General features: G+C 39.9%; 2 protein-coding genes across 3 annotated transcripts in view; one reads left to right on the top strand and one right to left on the bottom strand.

Annotated features, from left to right (window-relative positions):
• EFNA5 (ephrin A5) overlaps positions 1–22,154 on the bottom strand; it is a 271,250-nt gene extending 249,096 nt beyond the window's left edge. Inside the window, exon 1 of one of the 2 annotated variants that reach the window (XM_032403889.1) lies at positions 21,906–22,154. In XM_032403889.1, coding sequence (XP_032259780.1) covers positions 21,906–22,030 — 125 coding nt within the window. In that variant the 5' untranslated portion in view covers positions 22,031–22,154. The remainder of the gene's footprint in view (positions 1–21,905) is intronic. The other variant, XM_032403888.1, reaches the window with a different exon arrangement.
• On the top strand, positions 22,149–23,936 carry LOC116631998. Its single transcript, XM_032403543.1, has 3 exons — positions 22,149–22,174; positions 22,240–22,681; positions 22,918–23,936. The coding sequence occupies exons 1-3, from the start codon at positions 22,149–22,151 to the stop codon at positions 23,113–23,115; spliced, it is 666 nt and encodes a 221-aa protein (XP_032259434.1). The 3' UTR covers positions 23,116–23,936.
• The last annotated feature ends 234 nt before the right edge of the window (positions 23,937–24,170 follow it).

Here is a 24,170-nt window from a genome sequence, read left to right as displayed (position 1 = left end):
ATTTATATAACTTATGATAAAGATTTATATTATATAATTGTATGCTGTGTTCTAATACTTACACATTTACCCAGTTTTCTAAAGACTTCCCTATTCTACTTCCTATCCCCCCCCAAAGACAAAGGAAAAACAAATGAAAACCAAACAGTTTAAGTACATCAACTTATGGTAAATCTTATAGCTGTGAACTAAAAAAAAAAAAATTTAACTTTTTTTTTTTTTTTTTTTTTTAAAAAAAGTTTTTTTTTTTTTTTTAACTCTTCTGAATTTTTAGAACCAAACTAAATTGGGAGTTTAATCAGATACAATTCAGTAAGATTTCCCTGTGTTAAATTTTAGGATTGGACTCATCAACTTGGATGAGAGTGGCTGGCTAGTTTGGGTAGTTGGATACATGCCATATGTTATTTCTCTTACTGATTCACTATAACATCAGTGTGGTTTTCCATGAATCCTTAAAATAATGTTTAGAAATAACAGGAAAAAAAAAACGTTTTAAAAATGCCTTTTTAAAAAGTGTTTGAAGGTAAAAAAGCAAAATAATCTGTGTGTTCTCTTCAAAAGTTTATACATGTTATAGGTACATATGTATTAGTTCCACTGTGCTTGTAAAAAATGGAAACAGGATAGGGAATAAATTATGTTTTAACTAAGGAATTTGGAGACCAAAAAAGATTCATGAAAAGTTGAAAATGACCTCCCAGAGGACAATCCTCTCATTTCACAGATGAGGAAACTCAACTTGACCAAGGTTAAGTAACTTGCCCAAGGTCAAACAGTTAAGTAGTGTCAAAACCTTGACACATCTCAGATCTTCCGAATCAGATGTTCTAGCCTAAGAGATCAACTAATTCAATCACCTTGTTGTAAAGATGAAAAACAGAGTCCCAGAGCATTCGGTGATTTGCTTAAGGTCAAACATCTAGTTGGTAGAAAAGAAAAAGTGACATCCACATCACCTGACTCCAGGCCTTGGTGGGTTTTGTTTTTTGCTTTTTGTTTAAGATATCGCTTCATCTGTCAAACTGACAAAATCAGAAAGAAGAATTTTCACACAATTAACACATGAGTTCAGCTAGGTTACCAAAACATTTGGCAATAGGCAGGCAAGAAAATGAAATGAATTAAGGAAACCTATGGGCAGACAATATGTTTTATAGGTTAATACTCAAATGATTAATTCTCCAAATTAATTAATCAGAACAACAATAATAATGAAAATCATACCTAGATTTCACTGCGGGAATATTATGAACCAGGCATTTTACATATGTTTACTTCCTCACCGACTCACCACAAATTATACATCCTCCCTATTTTACACAAGGGCAAACTGAAGGTTAGAGAAGAGAGTTGGCATTTGAACCCAGGTCACCCCAACTCCACAGTCAATGCTCTCTCCTTGCCATACTTCTGTATCATTATAAAATTCTTTTGTACATAAAAAGATAATGAAAAAATACAGAAATTCATTCAAAAGCATTACTAGTTAACATTTTACTAACCACATACTCTGTGCCAGGCACCATCCTAATTTAACACCTCATTTAATCATCACAATAAGTCTACCAGATAAATACATCATTAGTTTCATTTACAGAGGAGGAAGATGAAGCAGGGAAAGGTTAAGAAACTTCTCTGGGACCTCAGGCGGCATCTAGTAAGTGGAGAAGCTGAGAACCATACCCAGAACCTGCCTCGGACTCTTAACCATCACGGCCCAGCTCTTGTGTATAGTGTTTCTGCAGGTACACTGAATCCCTGACCTCAAGAATCCTATGAGCGAGCGAAGGCAACAGAACATAGACAAAATTGCAGACGGCGTACACAAACTACACTATTATCCACATACCAACATTATTCATACAAACAACTAAAGTGGAAGAAGGGGTGGCAACTTGCACCACAGAGGCACAAAGGGTTGTGCACGAGGGATGGATCACCTAACATGTTCAGGCACACGTTTCAACTCAAAGACCCAGGTTAGTCTAACAAAGCAGATGTCCGTAATGGATAAGGTGCCAAAACTCTTTCTTTCCCCTGCATGTTGTTCTTCTGGAGATTAGGTGGGAACCTGATCCACCCACATCCTATCAGGAGACTTTTGTCTTTGAAACTAATCAGGAATAATTTACTGGCTGTTAAGCTATATAGGGCAAAACCTCCTGTGATGGAAGGAAGCAACAGGAAGGGAAATGAGATGGGGGGCGGGGGGATGGATTTGGAACACAAAAGAACATAGAGTCAATTCAAGCATTCATATTCTGCTTCCTATAGCTTAAAAAACACTTATTTCTTGCTGAAGATGTGTTTACTGCGAAGTAGGCAAAGCTGCCATTTAAAATTTTTTAAATAAATCCATATTGTTACTATGTAAATCAAAACCGACTGAAAGAGCAGAAATTTAGATTAAATATAGGCAAAAAGTTCCTGACCATATGATTGTTAAACTCTGAAACTTTTATTCAAGGAATATTCAGAATTTCTTGTGAAATTCTTTAAAAATAGCTCTGTCCCTTGGCCAGCCCTCCGAAATCAAGCGTACCTGAATGCTGAGGAGGAGGGCCAGCTGACGTGTGAGCGGCCTGGCAGCTGGATTATTCTTCCCATACAATACACACGGTATATACATGAGGCCTCACCATTAGCTCCAAAAACCCAGTCCACAAAACATTGAACCTCTGGCTGTACAGGTTACCTGGTGTGAGTGCAAAGTTGTGGTCTGCTACCTCTCAGTTCATTAAAACGCTCAACAAGAAGGAATGTAAGTGTGCGTGTTTAATCCTCTTTTCAGATCAGTATACATACAGTCCTCCATCATTCTCCTCCACTGTGCCTCCTTGGAAATTTGGCCCCAACATCACCTTTTAACATTTTGCTGAGTTCTGTTAGACAAAGTGTGTCACTCCACACAGCCCGCCTGAGGGGTCACAGGCCACTTCCTGGCCAAGTTCAAAGCATCTAAAACTCAGTTTTCTCATCTGTAAAACAACGATCATTGTAATGCCTCCCTCATATACGCTGTTGTCAGGATTAAATAAATGATAATGAATGTGAAGTCTCGGTAATGGTATACAACAAGTGCTCAATGAATAGAAGCTATTCAGGAAGGCTTCCATTTCTAGAGGGGCACACACAAGTGCTTCTGTGGCCTATAAAAGCAAAAGTGAATCCCTCCTACTCACCTCCGAATAGCCACCAAGGTGCTATTTAGGGGTTTGGAAAATCTCATTCAAAGAGCCATTCAGGGTCTTCATAGGCCTCTCAGAAGCTTGGGAAGAGAGGTGGGCAGAGCCCCAGATCCCAAGCTTTCCTAAGTATAACCTGCTACTTTATTGGGTGGTTTTTCCTTTTCTTTCTTTCTTTCTTTCTTTTTCTGTTTTACATAATAGGTTTCTGCTAATGATTTTTATGACCAATGTTTTTTTGGCTAAAAAAGAAGTTTGGAAACAACTGCTCAGTCCATAAATCAGTGAAACAACTCAGATACAATAGAGCACCCCCAAGTTCTGTCTGGAAATATTAAAATTGTCCTAATTTTTACCACCTTACCATCTAACCACTTACACAACAAGCCTAATTGGAAGAACATAAGCATTTCCAGTATTCAGTACTATTTACAAAGCAATTAAACCGTGGCTAAGATACACAACCGTGCAGTACAATTAGAATACATATGAGAACCCTGTTAATTCATCCACTATAAAGAGCAATTCATCGGAATGACCCTACCCCTTGATATTAGAAACCCAGCCTCACAGTGACACCTTACAACATGGCTAACCCACCTTTCTGTCTCAGATACTTTCCCCAGATCCCCTTCACTCTGAATAAACTACTTTCAGGGTATCCCCCAAATCCATGTACACAGTTATAGCCAGCAGGTCTTTAGTCCAGTTGCTATGGATCTCTGTAATATTCCTCTATTACTTCTCCCCCATCTCTATTAAAATGATAACCATCAACCAAAGACTAAATTATTATTTTAGGAAGTAGTTCCTTTTACCCCTGAACAGACGTTCTTTCTCTCTGTCCACAGCATTCCATGCTTTATTGTGACATTATTTGTTTTGTTGTTCATTATTAGTAGCCTGAGTGAAGCAGAACATTTTGATCACTGCCTTGACAATTAATGAATTTTTCTAATTGTCTTGGCATTTGCCTGCATGTGGTCTTTAGCACTGACATGTTCACATCAAATATCACAGAAGACCAGGCATTTAAGATGAAGGGGTGCTTACAATATCAGTCAAAATGAGTAACAATTCAAATACACTGTTGGTTTTACTGTATATTTATTAAAAATCACTTTGCAGTCAGGACACATGAGGATTTCCTTTTAAGGATGTTTACTTTTCCAGTTAGTAAATGTACTGGGGTGGTTTTCACTAAAACATAAGTCAGCCAGCTGTTTGTTTGGGTTCTTGAATTGAATGGTAAAAATACAGGCAGCTTTTACTCAAAGTACTCCACTTTAAACAAGGGAATCTGTTCCATATTTAAATGATTTAATTTTCCTTGCTCAAAAAAAAAAAAAAAAGTAAAAAATTTTCATATAATAAGAACATCCCCTCTTCGGAACTTCAGAACTTTCATTTCAGATGGCATATGGTTCCCCCGCACCCATCCGATACCCCGGGGACGCCGAAGCACTTAGGAGACCCAAGAGAGTGTGTAATCTGACATGACAGCTGAAGGAGGAAAGGCTGACAGAAGCCTCAGAACAGGTACCAGGGAGGGAGAAGGATTCTTCTGGAATCCAGGTTTACCCCTCATCTTTCTTTCAAGTCCACCAGAATGCGACATTTCATTTGCCCTTGAGAAGACCCCATCACTGGCAGGAGGGTTTCACTCAGAGATGGGAGGATGGACCCACCAAGACCAACAGCTTCATGTACTGTAAACTTCTCCGAAACAGATACGGCAGAGAGTGCTTCTGCACTTCAGTCTCTCAAATTCTCTGTAACCCAGCATAAGCTCCTGCCGGCTTTGTAGTCGGCTTCCCTTTCCTCCACAGGGCGCGCATTTACGAGTTCAGCTGTGGGCCCGCTTAATTTCCCTCCGCAGCCTTTCTTCTCCTCCTAACACATGCGCACTTGAGCCTGGCTCTGGGGTGCTGACTGAGGAGGAACAATGGGAGGCTTTGAGCAGGCCTCAGCTCCAGACCCAGTCAATATTTACTTCAGTTTGGAGCCACCGTTTTAAAGCTCCTTCCAAGCAGAACTCAACAGTGGGGGGGGGGGGGGTCCCCGGAGGTTTCTAGATTTTATTTTAACACAGGGGCAAGGGGTAGTGCAGTTGGTAGAGACAGAGTAAATAGATTACTGTCCAAACCACTTTCTCAGAGAAAATAAGGGAGGCTGTTCCACAAAACAGGTTAAACTTTCAATACTAATTAGCAATTTATAACAAGAAAAACCAATCGTCTTCCAACACTGATTACTGCGGTCTTAAAACTCCGTATCAGGCTGAAGTGCAAATCCACTTAATGTGACCCCTGTATATTTTGTGAGCAGGGGTCTGATCTTATCAAGCACCCAAAGCTTGCCAATATTTGCCTACTCTGCCTGGAGCGGCAATGCAAGGACCCCACGTGGTTAGTCCATATTCCTTGACTGACTTCCAAACCAGATCTTATGTATACTACCAATCCAAGTGTGTTCTAAAATGAAGTTGTGATTCTCAAACACTGTGAACTAAGAGTATGCTAAGGTAAATACCATATGATATTTACATAGAATGAGTACATGTGTCTGCTATCTGGGCAATATCGGGAAGGCTGGTCTTTGCCTTTGAAAAGAGTAACTGGAAAAAAAAAAAAAAGTCAATCTCCCCAACTAGTGAAAGTGGCTTACTACAGGATGGCAGGGGGAAGATGGGTAGGAAGGGTAGATAGTTGGCTGTAATACTCCATCACAGTCAAAGGAGTTTGCCGGTGGATTTACACTGCCTTTTGTTGAGATAAATGTAGAGATACTCACATAATTAAAAATAGAACTATTTAACTGTAAAGTTTTATATTTGCCCAGTTGACTTAATTTAAAAAAAAAAAAGTCAACTGTAATAAAACTAACCTGAAGTGACAGTGGTGACATTTTACTAAAATGATTAAGGCCATATAAAATTACTAAAAATTCCAGTTAGATACCTGAGGAAAGAAATTCATAGTTGTCTGCTATAACCAATTATAAAGCTCATTATTCCATTCAAATAAAAAAGTCATCACCACCGTCTATATTCTATGCATGTAAAATACATTGACATAATTTGGCATTTCACAAAGAGAATAAAGAAAATTCAAATCACCCCTCCTCCAAAAAATATGAGGTAAAAGGTTAGGCATACTAGGATTGGCTTGTTCAGTTATGTTTGTCTAAATCCATCAAATGCATCGGAATATGTTCAGCTCTAATCTTTACTACATTATTTACTGTATTAATAAAAACTAAATAATTAAAATGCAACTCAATTCAATCATTTCAACATCTTAAGGAATTACTGGATTGCCATACACTCAATTTGATCAATCAGCATGCTCTCGTGGAAAGAATATACTAAGCCAGCCTAGCTGAGATGAAGTCTCTGGCTGATATTTTTGAACTGGTATATAAGAGTATAAGGAATTTTTTTTCAATAATACAAAGTGTCAATAAGTAAGTCATCAAAATTTAAACTTCTTGAGTACCCTTTTGCCAAGAAAGGAAGCCTGGAACAAGAGAGGGATTGTAACCATTAATCATTCATCAGACACTGAATCCAAGTAACACAAAATTACAAAGTTTTACACTTGAAATAAACACACAGCAAGCTCATTCCCTTGATAAATCTTAACTTCCAATTTAGGGAGGACAAAAGAAATCCGCTTTTCTATAAAATGATGCAAGAGTAACAAAGGTCAATCTAACATTCTAGTGAGCACAGCAATTCTAAATATCAGAACACTGAACTTCTAAGGAAAACCAGTTGTGCACAGTTATCAGTGCTCTTTCAAATAATTTGTTATTCAATATTTTTACTTTTATTGCTACTTGCCAAGTGCTGCCCTCAGTTGTCACTAAATCTCTGGGTACAGCACATAGGATCATTGATAATTTTCCTTATAAATTACTATTTTTGTTTTTTTTTTTTTTGGTCTAAGTGAGGTTTATATCTTCAGGAGTAAAACAACATTATAAGATAATCGTGTAAGTATATGATTGCAATTTTAAAACAAGTAACAGGCACATTTGCTATTCTCCTAAATAACTATAAACATATGAAGTAAAACCTGCTTTGAATAACCACCAGACAATTCTACAGAAAAGTGGCCCTTTGACAGTAATGGGTTACTCAGGTTTCAATGCATTAAAATATGTGTTCCTTGACAAATTCTGTTTCCTTTCTCAGCTAGATGCTGTTATGATCTATTTATGTTCCTAACATCAGTGAGTGTATAATTAATACGTACTAAGTTTAAAAGCAGTCGATAACAGGAGTTGTTTAAGCACAGAGGCGTCAAGAGGCTAAACCCTGTTCTTCTGGCAGCAGGATTCAGAAGAATCCAAGGATCCCAGGGATAGCTGGGCTGCCTGTAAGGAACAGCCCCAGACAGGAATTGATTTGTTTCAACAAGTTCCTCATTGGAAATACAAGCATTCTCCAAGAGGGTGTCGGTATTCATTAATTTCTCCTTTGAGATGGAGATATCTCATTATACCTGTGAAGTCCAAAGCAGAATATTAGGGTTTTAAAAGTCAAGAAGAAGCAACATAGAAGAGACAGAGAGGAGACGAGAGGGCATTAAAAATAAACTTGACCAACGTTACAAAGGAGATCCAAAATTCCTTCCCGGGAAGAAGGGCCTGGCAGACCTGCCTCTCACGTGTCATTATCTGGACATCATTACCCTTGTAGAAATCACAAGATAAAGCCTAAAACATAAAATACAACTCAACCTATCTTTAAAATAGTCACCTCTACCATGATGCTCTGAAATGAAGTTTTGATTTGTGCTTTCTATGCAACACACAAGACTGCACAGAATTACAAAGATGCACCAGTACAAAGTGAGGCGGCCTCTTCAATCTCTACTCTTTTTATAACTCCATTTTCAAAGTCCTGTCACAGACGTACTTTCCTTTAAATTTTCACAAATCTGAGTGAGACATTATTTTTATTGTGCCCATTTATTGATTAGGGTGAAGAAACTAAGACTCAGCTTCATCACTATGAATGGCATACTTAGGAATCAACTAGAGCTGAAATTTAGCCAGATCTGAAATACAACCAACAAAATGTTTACAAAGACAACTTAAAAATCCAATCTGATGGTAGGTTTTTAAATATCTCACTCTCTGAGCTCTTGCCTATACAATACCACCCAAGCCCACTTAAAGCCATGTTCACAACAGCTGCTATTATAAAAACTCAAAACAAAAAAAGTACATGAATTCATTGCTTTTATTTTATGCAGTCAAAACAGTCTATAAATGTATACATATCAGTGTTCCTAAGAACTTGATTACAACCTATTAATCTGATGACAAATCACTGTTAATGAGTTAAATAAAAACTATTTAATGTACTTATTTCCTCCCTTTTCTAAAATGAAGGTCAACACACAATAATTAGAACTATTCAACATCTTCTACTTCACCTGAGCATGGCGATGAGCACAAATCTTAGGTGTATCCACTCATTTTGAACAAAACCATTCTTTAGAGATATGCAAATGACTTCATTTTAATCAATGAAGATATCCTATTTCTAAATGTAATAATCTTCTAAGCACATAGTATACTTCACTTTTAGGAACCACATAAGTTCACACATAATCACAGAAGATTCTCAAATTCCTGTATCAGTGAGAATCATAAAACTAGAAACTAAGCAGATGTCATTTCAAAGTCATTATCTCTGAATGCTTACTTATATGGTGAGCATAAGAATAAACCTACAAAAAAAACCCCTGAACGTTAACGTTCTTATTTACTATTCTTAATAAGAGTCATAGTTCTTATAAAATGCTACCCAGTGTTTTAATTAAATCCATTTTGTCAAGGATTTAAAAATGAAAAGATTTGTTTCTGTTTGATAATTATAAAAAATGTTGGCAAAAACTATTATAAAAATAAAAGGATACCTGAATTAAGAGGGCCCACCATCCTTTCCCTCTTTTTTTGTTTTTATTAAAATATAGCTGATTTACAGTACAAACGGCTCCATCTTTCTTTTTACAATTGTTCCATAGAGGTAATTTTGGTTAAGTAAGTCAACTCACTGATGCTTTCAAAGACTTTAAAGTTCACTTAGGAGATTAGTAATATTGTATTTATACACACAGAGTGAAGAACAAAAAGGGTAAGGAGGCAGAGTAATCTGAATTTAACTAGTTCCATCCTTTATTTGTTAATACTAGCATCCCATGATATTTGTTCTGCAAATCAAATGATATACAGACTGAAAAATGTGGAAGTGTATTTACAGACTTTATATTACCTGGACTGTGGAGGAACAAAGATTTCCCACAAAGGACACTAGAATCAGAGAATTTTAAAGCAGGAATGAATTTCCCCCCAAGTCTCTTATAACTCCATTGGAAGCATAGGCTCCCGTCAGAGCCACCCACAACACACCCAGCCAGTGGAAGCAGACACACTATTAGTCATCTTCTCTGCTGAATGTAAAATGAACATTTGGGGTTCATTTAAGCATTCCAATTTAAATGGGAAAGTGTTAAAAATCTGTTTCTGAGGTGTAATTCTGGCATTGCCACATAAAATACATCTGGGGAGGGTTTGCAAATAAATATCCTGAGACATTTATGACAGGATCCTCCTAAAACTTTTTGGACCAAGGCAGTCTTTTCACTCCAATAGAATCTGTCTAAGCAAAACTTACAACAAAATCCCTGGCCTATTACTTTTGTTCGTGGTGGATTTTTAATGACGCATACACCTCGATAGGAAAAGCTATTTGATTTGAGATTTGGGGGAAAGTGCTAAAAATGAAGACTACTAGGTCTTAAGACAAATCACTTTCCCTTGTGCAAATACTAAGCCATTTTAGAAATTATAGAACTATATAGGAAGTTCAGGGCAAATAAAACCAAGAGTCCTTGATGAGGAGCCGGAAATAATCTCTCTCCCCACTGACTTACCTAGAAACTTGCTGCTCAAACTGTGGTGCACAGGCCAACTGCATCATATAACCTGGAGCTTGTTAGAAATGCACACTAGCAGGGCCCTGTCCCAGATCCGCTGAATTAAAACCTGTATTTCAGCAAGACCTCCAGAGGATCTGCATGCAATTAGACTGTGAGAAGCAGTGATCTAGAAATTGCTAACCGAATGCTTCATGCAGGGATGCTGTTGATACTGTTTACTGTGATATCTCCAGTACAAGAACAATACCTGGCCCACAGTGGACACTCAATAAATATTTGCTGAATAAATCCATGTGTGAACATCTCTTATAGTACTATCTACTCTGTCTATAAAATTGTTGTAACTGCACAAAACTGCAAGTTCCCTCAGGGTACAGATGCTGTCTTCATCTCTGAAGCAGCTGTGGGCCTCACAGTGCTTGTATGTATCACTCAATAGATATTTCATCAATTGTCACTTTTAGATATTCAATACAGGAATGTATTATTATGCTTAGATATTAGCTATAATATTGCTTTAATGTGAAAACTTTGGAAAAATAAGTTAAAATCAATATGTAATTCCTAAATTCACCCATTTGGCTTTGATTTTAAGTATACTACAGAGAATTCACCCAAGGAATCAAGACAGTAACGGAAAACATTATCTAGGGCCAAGTCCCAATTCCACATAGTACCAGAGAACAGGGATGGCACGGATGATTGAAATCCAAAATTGATTCCAAAACCTCATGTTATTCAATAGCCTCAAAGTCTTTTCTTACCAAATCTCACACCAAAGCTGACCTAAGTTTCAGAAATGTCATTTTTTAGTTTTATTTTCTTTCTCAAATCCACCCACCAATCGCACAGGCCCAGAAATAGTAAAATGGCCAAAGCCATCAAAAGGGAAAGACTGTGATAGAGAGATCTACATAATAAACAAACTAGGTAATTAGTTCTCAAATAACCAGATATCAACACAAAATCTAGAGCTAGGAAGTAACAATTTATAAAAGAGGTAACTGTAAGAAATAATCAGATACATTAACAGCATCTATAGATGTATCGATAACAAGACCATTCCAAAGTAAAACTCAAAATAATGAGGTATTCAGAGTCAAAATTACTGCTGGTTCTCTCAGTCCATATAATAAGGGAGGGATACCAAAGTAAGGACTCTCTCCCTAATAAAGAACTGCTTTGTTTCTTTTTAATTAACTGAATCAGATGGTCTTTTATGCTTTTTTGTTTTTTTTCCGGGAACACAGAGTTTCAAGTTGGGTCATCCGATATGTCTGACCCCATATGTATATATTCATATGGAATATCCTATATATGTATACACACCCCACCCAACACACACACTTTGTCATGTTTTTGTTTTCCCAAGAGTATAGTTGACAATGGTGATAGCTGAGTGTGTAATTAGTTTTCATTGTTCCCCTGACAGCTATAGTTCCATACAAGACCCTTTTCTTTTGATGTTGTAAATGCTATGGAAAAAATACACTAATAACAGGCATTTAATTATGGGTCCAGCAACCATAATGGGAACATTGCCAGAAGAGAAGGGAACCTCTGGAACAGCAAAAACATATATTTGCAGGGGAGGAAAAAAGGTTAGTTCTTCAGTTACAGTAATTCTCAAAACATTGATGACAGGCATATGATGAAAAAATTTTGAATTTTTCCCTGAGTCTCTATTGACAATAAAGTAGGTATAAAATGCTCTATGGATCCTAAAACCAAGAATACTACTGTATCTGTGCTAAAATATTAATAAGAATAAAGGCATTGTTTATTAATAAGGGAAATACTCTTTAGAATAGCTTGTTTTGATATATCAGTGAAGAGTACCAAGATGCAGTTTCAAATTTTGCTTTTTGCTTTGCTTTTCATGGAATTAAATTAGAACTTGTGAAATCAAATATCTGGGTGCTCCATTCCCTGAGGCTTACTTTAATTTGTTTTATACAGTATTTAAAATAAAGCATCCCCCCGAGTTGCTGTCATGGCAGACACCAGATCTGTCACTGAGGTCCTTTCTCGCCTGATTAATTAGTAATTGGGAGACACATTTTGGCAGCTTTCATTTCCCTATTATTTTCTCTAGTTTGACACAAAACCCTGTCAGAAGCACCACGATTTGAACTGTACCCTTCTTAGTGCTGGGTCACTAAATTTTAATAAATGGAGCCCCCGCCAGAAAACTACCGAAATAGGCATAAAAGTTTATTGAAGCAGTAACAGTAAACAAATATATGAAGAAAACACTGAATGCCACAGTATCTAAAACATTAATGGTCTGTCTGAACCCAAGGGTTACTGGCAAGATTGCAGGACAGAAACTAAAAGAAAAGGCCTTTAATAAAACCAGCGCTTTCATCTGTCTTTAAAATATAGATATTAGTTAAATAAAGCAGACAAACGCTTTGGTGCAGCAGAACATACATCTGCGCCTCCTCCATTATCCCAACCCGACGAATGAATTTATTGGGAGGCAAAGATTGATAGTGGCTACAGGAATACAGAACCCATCCAGAAGTCACAAAAGCTCTGTCTGAGCCAAACAAAGAAACATTTTTCATAAAAGGTAAGGTGAGGAACTTAAAAGTGAAGCTAAAAAGACTGATACTTCAGAGACCTGCAAATAGCTACAGAATCAGTTTCAGGTTCTCCATCTCAAAGTGTCAGTCACTTCAAAAAAGCATCCTGCTACTATGGTGGCTCAGGACACTTGTGTGCCATGGCAGCAGCCATGCTGTGTGGGTCAGAGGTCACAGCTTCCACATTCCGACATCTGTCTGTATTTTCTTGCCTTGAAACAATAGAAGGGGAACGAGGCTCATTTGCTCCCACTTTGTTTAACCTAATTGTTAAACACAAAGGATCATTTCCCCATATTTAGAATTAGTCTTCCTTTTCTTTCTATTCCCATTTGTTTCCATAAAATTAAGTACTATAAAAAAACCTAACCAAGAGGTTAAGCCCCCCCAACACACACATTATTAAAGTTCGGTAAATGTGACAAAGCCGTATGTCCCACGGGTGTCTGTGGAACATGAGACACCAAGTATCATGTCTACCACCATCAAAATCCAGATCACAATTTGCACTATAATTATCCAACCAAAATAAGCCATGCCTTGATTTTATTCAAACCATAAAACTGCATTTTAACATGACAAAAGAGTTTCCTAATATGTATTTTCACAACACGAAGCAAGAGCTAGTTGTTAACTATAGTTTCTACATACATAAATAAGTCACTAATAAGACTTAGAATGGACACTCTGACAGCTTAGAAGCAACAAGAAAAAACAATAGTATTTATTAGTCCATTTAAAACAAAAAGGTCACTTTGGACACTCAGATATTCTAATCTTCTCCATCAGCCAAAAAACAAAACAAAACAAAACAAAAGAAAAATGGATGGATGATGGATATCAGAGGAAAGCTTTGCAGTACAAAAACTATCAGCTCATACCTGGACTTCAAATAAGGAGTCTAGGAGATGTATACCATTTCCTAAAACATGCATTTTATTTATCACCTTTATATTGCATCTGCAACCACCAAAAATCCTACTTCTAATGAACTGAAGCAATCTGTGACATAAGTAGTTTTCAATCTGTGCCCAGTTTAATCAGACTGACTGAGTCAGGTTACTCTGAAATTAATCTTAAGGAAGTTCTGTTTTTACTGCAGTTCATGGGAATAATGTTCCCAGACATCATCAAACAGATGCAGTAGCAAGAAGTTTACTATAAATTTTTGGTAAACTTTACTAGGCCACATGTTCTTCCAAATGTATCAAAAAATACAAAACGTGGTGGAAAATATGGCAGACTCGGTTGATATATTCTCATAATTTTTAATAACAAATATGAATCTACTTCCAATATAATTTTCTATATTTTCTATACGAACCCATAAGAACAGTTTAGTAATGAGAGAATGAAAGCCTATATTTCGGGACAAAAAGGCTCTGATCTCATATAATGCTTCTGAAAGCATCCCAAATGTTTCATTTTTAAAGATACCTATACTTTTATCAGCACCTCTTACTAGAGAAGGATTCTTGGTACTGCTGAGTGATTTGCGGAAAAAAAATACGTTGGTTGACATAAAAAGGCCTACTTAGAACAATCAAAAAAAGGAAATCAGGATTTGGGGGGGTGACCATAGGAGCTATTAATATACTACTTTGAAATTAACAACAAATTATAAGCTACAAAACAAAAATACGTATGTAAACATGGTACAGCCCAACATTTAACATTAAAATGTGCCTGGATTTAAAATATATTATTACTAAATTAAAACTTCCCTTTTTTTCAACTAAATACAAGAAAATAGCATTCTAATGAGCTCACAAATAATTTGAGAGAGCTTTAAATGTAGAGCCCTGCCAAAATTATTATAAAGTGGTTTAGTCCTTTTCTATCATCCATATTCATTTCCAGACCATTTTCATGAAAGAAATAAAATCGGTCTTAAAACAAGATGGCTGCTTCTAAAAAAAAAAAAAAAATCTCTGATTTAACAGAAAGCCAAAAATCTAGCTTTTCTAAATTGGGGAGCAAAACCTTAGTCATCTTTTTTCCCTAATCTCCAAGCATGTATTCACACATTGCCACATGGAAACCTATACCTTACACTGTGCAGTTATTTAAAATTATTAATAGCAATTTTTTAAAAAGGTCTGATCTTTGTGTGCCAATAACATAACTGTCCAATGCATAAAGATACAGATATCACATGACCAGAATTCCCACGTCACAGCAGAATCATGATCATCAGTCATGGAAAACGGGTCACTTGATAAATAATTACAGGAATAATACTGATGTATTTACATCTCTTAAAGAATGCCATCATAAAACATCCAGTGATATCTTATTACAAACACAACAACTGTATTGGACTTTTTAAAGTAAACAGCCTAGGAACTTAACTGTCAGAGTCTCTCCTTGAATTGCACTTTGCTGACCTTCCCTGAAGCAAACGGCAGATTAATTCTATGACTTACATAATAAATATTAAAAGCATTCCCCTACATTTTGAAATAATTTTTAAATAGATTTTCTTAAAAATCACTCAAAATTATTTTTATTTCTCACTTGACTGGAAAATAAGACCTGACAGTAACATTTTCTTCAACCTGTCAACTGTCAATTGTATGAAGGATGTTTCTAAAGATGACAAAGGTTTATTTTTCCTTATTGAAAATGATAGAACTCTACCTGAATGAAAGCTCAGGTAACCATGACTGTGGTACACTCCCGTCTCCCAGCAACTAGCTAACTTAAGTAGGAGTTTTCACTTTTTTAAAATAATGTTTTTATTGAAATCCATGGCTGTTTGAAAACTATACTCAAAAGCCTCAAAACCAAGAGTTTATATCCACACACATTCCGCATTACAAAACAGTGCACAGATTTCAGTAGTTTACAATAAATCCTTCAAAGTGCAACAAGGAGTAGAGATTATCAAGAATTCTAAGATACAGGGAACTTTTTTCATTTATAATCGAACTATGTATAGTAGTTATAGTACAAAAAAACCACCTTATTACTTTTTAATTCTAAACTAAGCGGTTCTATTGTCTTTGGGCTGCCTTGTTTACTACTGACTTAATTTTAAAGACCTAAATGCAGACAAATTTAGGAGGAAATAGACCTCCTGGTTGTGAGTAATATCCCATTCAAAACACTGGAAATTCAAATTAATCACAAGAAACTTTTCTACAAAACAGGTCAGGATATAGGTTCAGAAGCAAATGAAAATATAAATCTAATAATATAAATCAGGCCCTTAAAAGAGACAGCCATTTATTGATGTTTAGCTGTCTAAGACCACCATCATAAGACAAATTACTAAAAGTGAATATTAATAGATCATTTCTTATACTCCTCTTTGAGGTTTTTATACCTGAATATGAAGGTGTTATCCGTCACAAATGATCAAAAGGCAATTTTTTCTCAGTTCGGAAAACTGATCCTGTCTGAATATCCTGGGTAAGTGGCCAGGGCCTTCTTCACTGTACTTAGGGACACACAGGCTTCCTTTCCAACATGAACATTCTAATCAGAGCTGTTATTTTAACAGTTTATATACTGTTTCTAAAAAGAAAATTGGTAATATGGAATCAGTCAACATAGACTGGTTCCTTACTAAAAATAAAATGTAACTTTTAAAATCATCATTGCTACTGGAAGTTATTCAAAACAAATACAAAAATGAAAAGGGTTGAGTTGCATCTTTTTAAAAAAACTATTAAAGCAAATGATTTATACTGGGGAAAAAACCCACTAAACAATAAATAAATGCTACCCACATGTAAAATTCTGTTCTTAACATTTTCTTAGTTTTGTTCCACTTTGTATTTTAATGTATTCTCTTCCTCAAAGATACATTCTTTTAGCATATTCTTCTCCCAAGCTTGCGAAGGCCAGGACTCCTGAAGGACTAATTGTATTTATTCATTTTCTTGGCCCAGCATGAAGCTGGTAGCTTGCGTGGTTCATAGCAACAGGGGAGAAGAGAAGGCGCTCATCTTTATCTGTCCCTATCCAACAGGAAATCAGGCCAGTGGACAGAATGCAATGTAATGCCTGTTCAGAAGGCATCTTGCAAGATTAAATGGCAAGAAATTCACAAGGTTAATTTGCCCCCAAATAACTAAGTGCTCCTTCCAAACCTGATCTTCAGCCTTCAAAGGTGGAAGCCTCTACAGCTATTGATTATCAGCCAGAACACACATGGCAACAAGATATTCCTTCAGTGAGCCAATGGTTTAGTTAATACCACTAAGATCAACTAACAGGGAGTAATGGACAACTGAAGGCTCTCTCTGATTCTTTTAATCACAGGGAGTTTATTGACCTTGGTCTCATGCTGGAAATGCCAAATTAGACCGTACAGCCAAGTATGCCTCAAATAGCACTGATGTTCCAGTCACCTAAAAAAAAAAAAAGACAGTTGACTATTTCTGAGAGCTTATTATGAATATATAACTCATAAAATGGATGGAACAAACATCTCAGTAGCTAATTTTTCTTTTCAAACGTTTACAGAAAAGTGCCCCAAAACAAGAAGCATTACACCAATTTGTAAAGTAAAAAAAAGGGGGGGAGGATTCACTTCAGGTCTTTTGCAAATGGATCAGGGTAAAAACGGGATATATAAATCTCTGTCATACTGCTTTATTTTTATCCGGATGTCTACATAAATTCTGATAAAAAGATCAAAATAATAAAATTACCCAATTATATCTAATACATTACATTGAGGCTCAGAGTTAATAAAGTTAAAAAATTCTAAATAATGCTTTTTACTGGAAGAACTTTTAAGTTTCTAACATATAAGTTATTATTTAAAACATTTAAAATTTCAAAACTAAAGTTAATCCTGTACAAATTTGGTGATAAAATTCATTCAAAACCAGGATCAACTTTCCATCTTTCCAAATTCTTAGATTTGAATCAAACCAATTTCCTTTATTTGTCAGTGGAAAAGGCACAGTGCTAGAATATTAGTATATACATAATAAAACACTGATGACTCCAATTTTAAAAAATAAAACAAGTTTATTTTGAAAGGAAAAAAATAACCAAAGGATTATGATCGGGGGGAAAAAAAAGGTTACTACCTCTCTCTACTTAGCCACATACAAATGATCTGTCAGCCAGAAAGGTTTGAGAGTACTGACCTAGAATTCATAGCACTTTCACAACTCCAAGATTACATGTTAACAAAACTAAATGGTGTCAATTACCTGCTACTCTAACATGAAATGTTTAATTTACAAGTCCCTACAAGAATTTTAAGAGTCCAAAGAAAACATATGATTAGGTTAAAATTTAGTATACTCTGAGTGAATTATAGAGATTTTTTTTTTCCCATCAGAGCATAACACTTTAAATTGGTGATACTCAGAACCCAGCAGAAGCAAAGCATTAAGTGGGGAGAATCAATATTCTTCAAGTACGCTGGTAGTATTTGCCACTGTATTATTTTACTATTCTACCCATTAATGCCAATTAGTAGGAAACATGCTTAATTATCCTATTATCATTTTGGCAACTGGTCAAAAGAAACCAAGAACTTTTCAATATACACACAATATTTAAAAGAATATTCTCATTGGAAGCACCGAACTGTTTACAGCACGCTTCAGATTAAGAGGCATGTTCTTATATTGAGTCATCTCTATCTTTATAAGTGTAGCTGTTTTGGGATAGTGTAAATAAAGTTTTATTACTGAAAGTCTCTTTAAAAGTTACTTAAAAGCTTTTTACATTCTTAAAGAAATTAAAGACAAATAGCTATATTCTCCTTGATTTAGATATTCATTACTCAAAGTTACTTAGTAACATGCTGGTTCAGAATTCAGCCTAACATTAGAAGGGTCACTCTATTACTATATTTAGGTGAAATCCAGACAACTTTCCAAATTTTTAAAATATGGAAGATGCATTTAGGCAAATGTTATCACATATACTTCTATTCAGATTGATAGTTCTCAGTTGCTATTTCAGAGATTTGTGCCAATTCAAAACATAAAATTGGTTTTTGGCCCGCCACCCAATAAGTACTAGCAACTAAAAAGTTACCAGCATTTGAAAATTGAACATCCACTTTCCAGAAGCAAATACCTAGGACAATAGATTCTATCTGATAGCATATAAGTTTAATATTTTTTTCTCTGTTAATCCAGATCTATGGATGCTAATGGTATAACAGAGTCATTAATGAAAACAATAAACTCCTAGGACTACAGAAGTTACAATGTAAGATATTTAAATCCTGTGATCAAGATGTAATACTTAATTCTAATTGTATTTAAACATAATTTCAAATTCACCTCCATTAGTATAAGCTAAAATATATTTACTTCACTTTGCCACAGAATCCCTTATTAGGAGCTTAAGTGTCTACTGAACTTTTCTTATCTAAGAAAGAAAAAATTAATCTGTTTAAGTTGCAATCAAAGTGTTCAACTTTTTTCTAAAAGATTAAGTCTTCTGATCTTATTAGTTTAACAAGTCCTAAAAAAATAGGATTTATATAAAATCAGAAGGCATGATTAGCTTACTTTACAAAACAACATTATTACCGAAAATAAAATGTAAAACATTGAATCTATAAAATTTAGTAAACCCTTGAAAATTTTCTAAAATGTTTCTTCCCTATCTTTTGAGATAAACTGTGCTTATTTCTAAACTAGTTATTTTGCATTGGCTGTTTTTAAATCACATCCAAGCTGAATCTTCTTAATACATCAAAAAAAAAACCCATCTTATTCAACATTTCAGAGAGAAATCTGCCTACCAGGCCCTACTTTCACAGTTACGTTAGTTTTTTAAAGTAAGTTTTACTGTGACAACATATGAAGATAAATGCACCCACAAACCCCTAAGAATACTAAAGTTAGAGCTGAATCTCTTGGAAGAGGGGTACATTATCCTTTCTTTTGAACATCATCAAAATGGTAACGATCAAATAAAAAGGTATTTCCACAAGCCTCAAATTAGAATACAGACTTGAGAATACCCTTGGTATTTTAAAATTCTACAGATTAACTTTGTCTGGGCAGGTTCAAAGCCACCATGGCATCCTGAGCAGAGTTTTCTACAGGCAGGGCAAATCTATTAAAAAACATGACCTGTGACAAAAATCAATGTGCTAATCTCAAACCAAACAACAGTATCAAAAGCATAAAACAGAGATAACCTAAGATAAAATGTCCTCAAACTAACTCAGACTAGCTTGACAGGTTAAGAAGGAGGGGTAAGTGGGGGTGTTGCTGATTCTTTCTGTTTTAACCTAGGATGACTGGAACACCCAAGTATCCAAATAAATTAAAACTGTGAGGAAAAGATCACACTGTGAAGTTTGGAGTGGGAAGGAAAAGACAACTAAGCACAAAATGTCCCACATTCAACTAACCAGTTTCACTGTTATTTAATAGGGCGCTAAAGTTTAGAAATATAAATTCCTGTATTTCGTATATGCTGTTTAATAAAGCCCAGGGGGGGAATAAAACCAACCAACATAATGAGACTTGCTTTTAACACCATCACAACTGGAAAGCTTGCTCTATTTGTCTTGTCAGCTTTAATAAAAGGCATCTTCTCTGGCGGGATGGCTTCCCTTTCTTTTCCTAACAGTGGTAAGTGGCATGTCAAAGAAGAAATAGCTTCCCATCCCACCACCCACCTCCAGAAGACATTTTTTTTTTTTTAACCAAACTTTCAGGGATGTCTCCACTTCTGCTAGGCGGTGCAATTTAGAATTTGGGCTACCTGGGTGTGACTATCTCTCCTGGAGTAGCGGGGGGGGGGGGGGACTACTCTCCTTTCGGCAACCGGTCGACCGCTTGTGGGGAAATCTGCCCATCTTCATCTGAGCTGACACTACTTCAAGCGGGGACTCCCTCCCAAGCCTGAATTAAGGGGGAAGGAGGGAGGCCGGTGGACACGGCCACCCGGAGGTAGGAAGAACTGGAGGCGCCCGCCAGCCCCCTCTCTCCCATACATGTTGGGCGCGCAGCCACCACAAACTATCATCCCCTCGGCCTCCAGCCTCTCTCCTCCCAACTTCCACTCCAGCCCAGAGAAAAACCTGGGATTTCAAGTATAATCGATGCTATTTCCCTCTTAGGCAGGCACCGAAACCAGCCCGCACCTGGAAGCTGGCCTCGGTCCCAGAGAGCCAGAGCATTATGGGCCCAGTGGGGCCGACTGCTGCCCACAGGCCGGGGAGAAAGTAGGGCTCAGAGCTGCTCTGGATCCGGAGGGGTTCGCCCGGCACACTGGACAACCCTCACTCCTCCCCACTTCCAGAATCCCTGAACAAGGGACGTCTGCGGGTGGCCAGAGTCCAGCAGGCGCGCTAGGGCGGCCCCAGGCGCCCATCTCTAGCCTTCCGCGTACCCGGAGGGCTTCGGGGACGCCCACAAAACGGTTCCAGGTAATTGCGCGTGTTCCTCCGGCTTCACACCGCCAGGCCGTGGACTACAGGGCTCCCACCTCCCGGCTCGGCCAACTCCAGCAGCTCGCTCCGCACACATGACGTAACCCGGCATTAGATCAAACTTTCTGGCACCTTGAGCCCACGGGGGGTAAGGAGGTGGGAGAATCCTCTCCAATGCCAGGCGCGCCGGGCCGAGACTGGGCTAGGGGCCGGATGATTGCCTCCCAGTTAGAAGAAAATAAAAGCCTAAAGCTTCCGCTTCCCAGCACCCCCCTCGCTTCTCGCAGCCCGTGCGCTCCCTGAACGTACCGAGAAAAAGGAAGAAAAATTTTAAAAAAACAACAACTTTGGGGATGTTTGGCGGGTTCTCCCTGCAGTCCCTGCGCACCCACGCTCCAGGCGGGAACTCTTAGCTGCGCGCACCGGGAGCTCCCGGTGCCCAAGCGCTACGCCCGGATCGAGATGCTGGCCGGCTTGCCCCGGTGAAGAAGCGGAGAAGTCTCGACTCCCCAGCTCCCGCCTTTTCCGAGTCTCCCCGCGCTCCGCAGAGGGAGCGGGTCTGGGCTGCCCCGGGGACTCCCAAGGACTCCTGGCCTCTTTGAGGCAGCTTAACAAAGAGAGGCGCGACGGGAACGCTTCCCGTGGGCGCCTCGAAAGCCATCAGCGCCCTGGCGACACAGGCTCCGAGGGTGCGCGCCGCCCGCGGCTGGTGCGCACAGGTCCCCGCCGCCACCGCCGCTCCTTCCTTAGGGCGCCGAGGCCCGAGTATCCCCGCTTTCCACTCCCCCTATTGCCTTACCTGGGGTTGCTGCTGTTCCAGTAGACGGCGTAGCGGTCGGCGACGGCCTTGGAGCCTGGGTCCTGGCTGAACACACACATCCAGAGCACCAGAAACACCAGCGTCAACATCTCCACGTGCAACATCACGCCTGGCCAGCGGCGGAGCCCCCGACAAGCCACTCCGGGGAAAGAGCAGGGATCCGGAGGGAGGGAGGGAAGGGGAGAAAGAGAGCAGGAGCCAAATAAATATGAATAAATAAGAATGAAGAGTGGCGAGAAAAGAAAGAGGCGCACACCAAGCTGGGGAGGGGAAGGAGAACGAGAAGAGGAGACGGGGGGGGGGGGTCGGGGAGGGGGCAAAGACAAACTCGCACCCCCACTGGAGGGTTCAGGAGGAAAAAAGGAATCACAAGATGGAGAGAAGCATGCGTGTGTGTGGTGGCGGCGGCGAGGGCGGGGGAAGGGGTGCCAAGCTGTGTCTCGAGCGGCGGCGGCAGGCCGGTCACCCCGGGAGGAGGAGGTGCGCACCGGGCCGGGCGGCGGCACCGCGGGTTGGGGCAGGCGGCGGCGCACGCTGCACAGTCACCGGGAGTTGCGCGCCGCAGTCGCGGGGAGACATACACTGGCCCGCCGGGCCCGGCTCAGCGTCGGCGCCGCGGGCTGCGCACGGCTGCGCCGCCGCCCAGGGCCCTCGCAGTGCGCCCCGCTTCGCTCCAAGTTACTTTGGCGGCGGGTGAGAAACTGCAGGAGGAGGGCTCCGTGTGGATGGAGGGCTTCGCGCCTGTGGCCCCGGAGGTGAGGACCCCCTTCCCCCGCCTCCTCTGTGCCTTAACCGGGAGACCCTTGGAAATCTCGGAGGAGTCGTAGGTGCTGCGGTTTCGGGGCGGTGCGCCGAAAAGGGTGGGGATCCGGGGCCACAAACCCAGCCCCGCCGGCGTCCTGGAACTGCTTAAGCGGCAGTTAAGCTGGCGAGGAGCGGTCTTGCCTTGAAAACCTCAAAAAAAAGTTTGGCTCTCCGTGTCTTCCGGCAGGTCCCCCCGGCGGAGTCGGACTGCGGCGGCAGGAGACGACACCCCTGGCGCTGGCAGAGCCTCGGGGATTTCTCGCGCGTGCTTTTCTTGGCCGGGTGTGGGTGCACCAGAGTGAATGAAGAGCAGAGGTTACGAACCAGCCAGCGAGGCGGAGCTGGGATGCCCAAACCTGCAGGACGACGCCAACCCAACTGTTAGGCTGGAGAGCGAGAGGGAAAATAATCACTTTTTAAATGAATCCCTCCAACTCCTGGATGGGCTGATGTCAGTCTCCGATCGCCTTCCGGGAGCAAGACTGAGTCCCCAGACGCGGTGCCAAGAGCCTCGGGTGAGCGCTCAGAAGTGTCCCTGCGACTCCGACGGGTCTTGCCCCAAGCCCGGCAACTTGTAGAGATGCATCAATCAGTTTGAAACGGGAAAAGAGAAAAAAAAAGAGAGAGAGAGAGAGAGCGCAGGAGCGAGTGGCACCTCCCCGATGACTACATCAGAAAACCTTCCCGATCCTCCTGCAGCTGCTCCTCTTTCCCTCCTTGGGCACAGCAGCAACAAGAGGTGAAAAGCACCAACCGAATCCTAAAACCTCTACCAGGCGGGAAAATAAACTTGAGTGCAGCAGCAGCAGCACGAACAGCCCAGGAGGGATTGAAATGACTGGCGAGAAGTGGAAAGAGGTAAAAGTCAGTTTTGCAAAAGAGAAAAAAAAAAGAGAGAAAAAATGCTTTATGGGAAAAAAATCTCCTCGGGCACGCCCCCTCGTTAATGACCTGCGTGTAAAGCCGACAGCAACGGCGACCCAGCAGCAGCCGCCGCCGCCGCCGCCGCCGCCGCACCGGAGCGCAAGGCCGCGCGCGTGAACGTGGACGTGGGCGGCGCGGCCGTGGAAGGGGGCGGCGCCCGGGCGTGTAGCGCAGGGCGCGGGGCAGGCGGGCTGCGCGAGCGCGGGTGTGAGCTCCGGACCTAGCAGGGGGAGGCACCGCCCGCCCGCGCCCAGCCAGCGCCGCTGCCGCCGCGGCCCGGATCATGTGGGCTGCTTTTTTTTTTTCTTTTTTTTTTCCTCCCCATGCAGTTTACTTGGAAAGCGGGGGGGGGGGGGGGGGGGGGGGTTGGAGCAGCCAGTCAGTGAACGGCCTGCTGTTTGCTTACAGGTCGGGGTTTTTTCCTCTCTCTTCACTCCAACAGGATTGGTTTGTTCCAAGAGAGAGAGGCGTTTTCTTAATCTCCTCCCTTCCCCACGCCTCCTAGCCCCCTCCTCG

Source organism: Phoca vitulina, unplaced genomic scaffold, assembly GCF_004348235.1.
Source record: "Phoca vitulina isolate PV1807 unplaced genomic scaffold, GSC_HSeal_1.0 scaffold6, whole genome shotgun sequence".
NCBI lineage: Eukaryota > Metazoa > Chordata > Mammalia > Carnivora > Phocidae > Phoca > Phoca vitulina.
The sequence above is the reverse complement of the archived record's forward strand: the minus strand, read 5'-3'. Positions and strand labels throughout refer to the sequence as shown.

What these genes read in the sequence shown, in the direction of transcription:
- LOC116631998 (XM_032403543.1), top strand. Translation starts at nt 22,149, where the DNA reads ATGAAGAGTGGCGAGAAAAGAAAGAG. An exon ending in AGTGGCGAGAAAAGAAAGAG is followed by an intron (nt 22,175 to 22,239) that starts GCGCACACCAAG and finishes GGGGTCGGGGAG; the next exon opens with GGGGCAAAGACAAACTCGCA. An exon ending in TCGCGCCTGTGGCCCCGGAG is followed by an intron (nt 22,682 to 22,917) that starts GTGAGGACCCCC and finishes GTCTTCCGGCAG; the next exon opens with GTCCCCCCGGCGGAGTCGGA.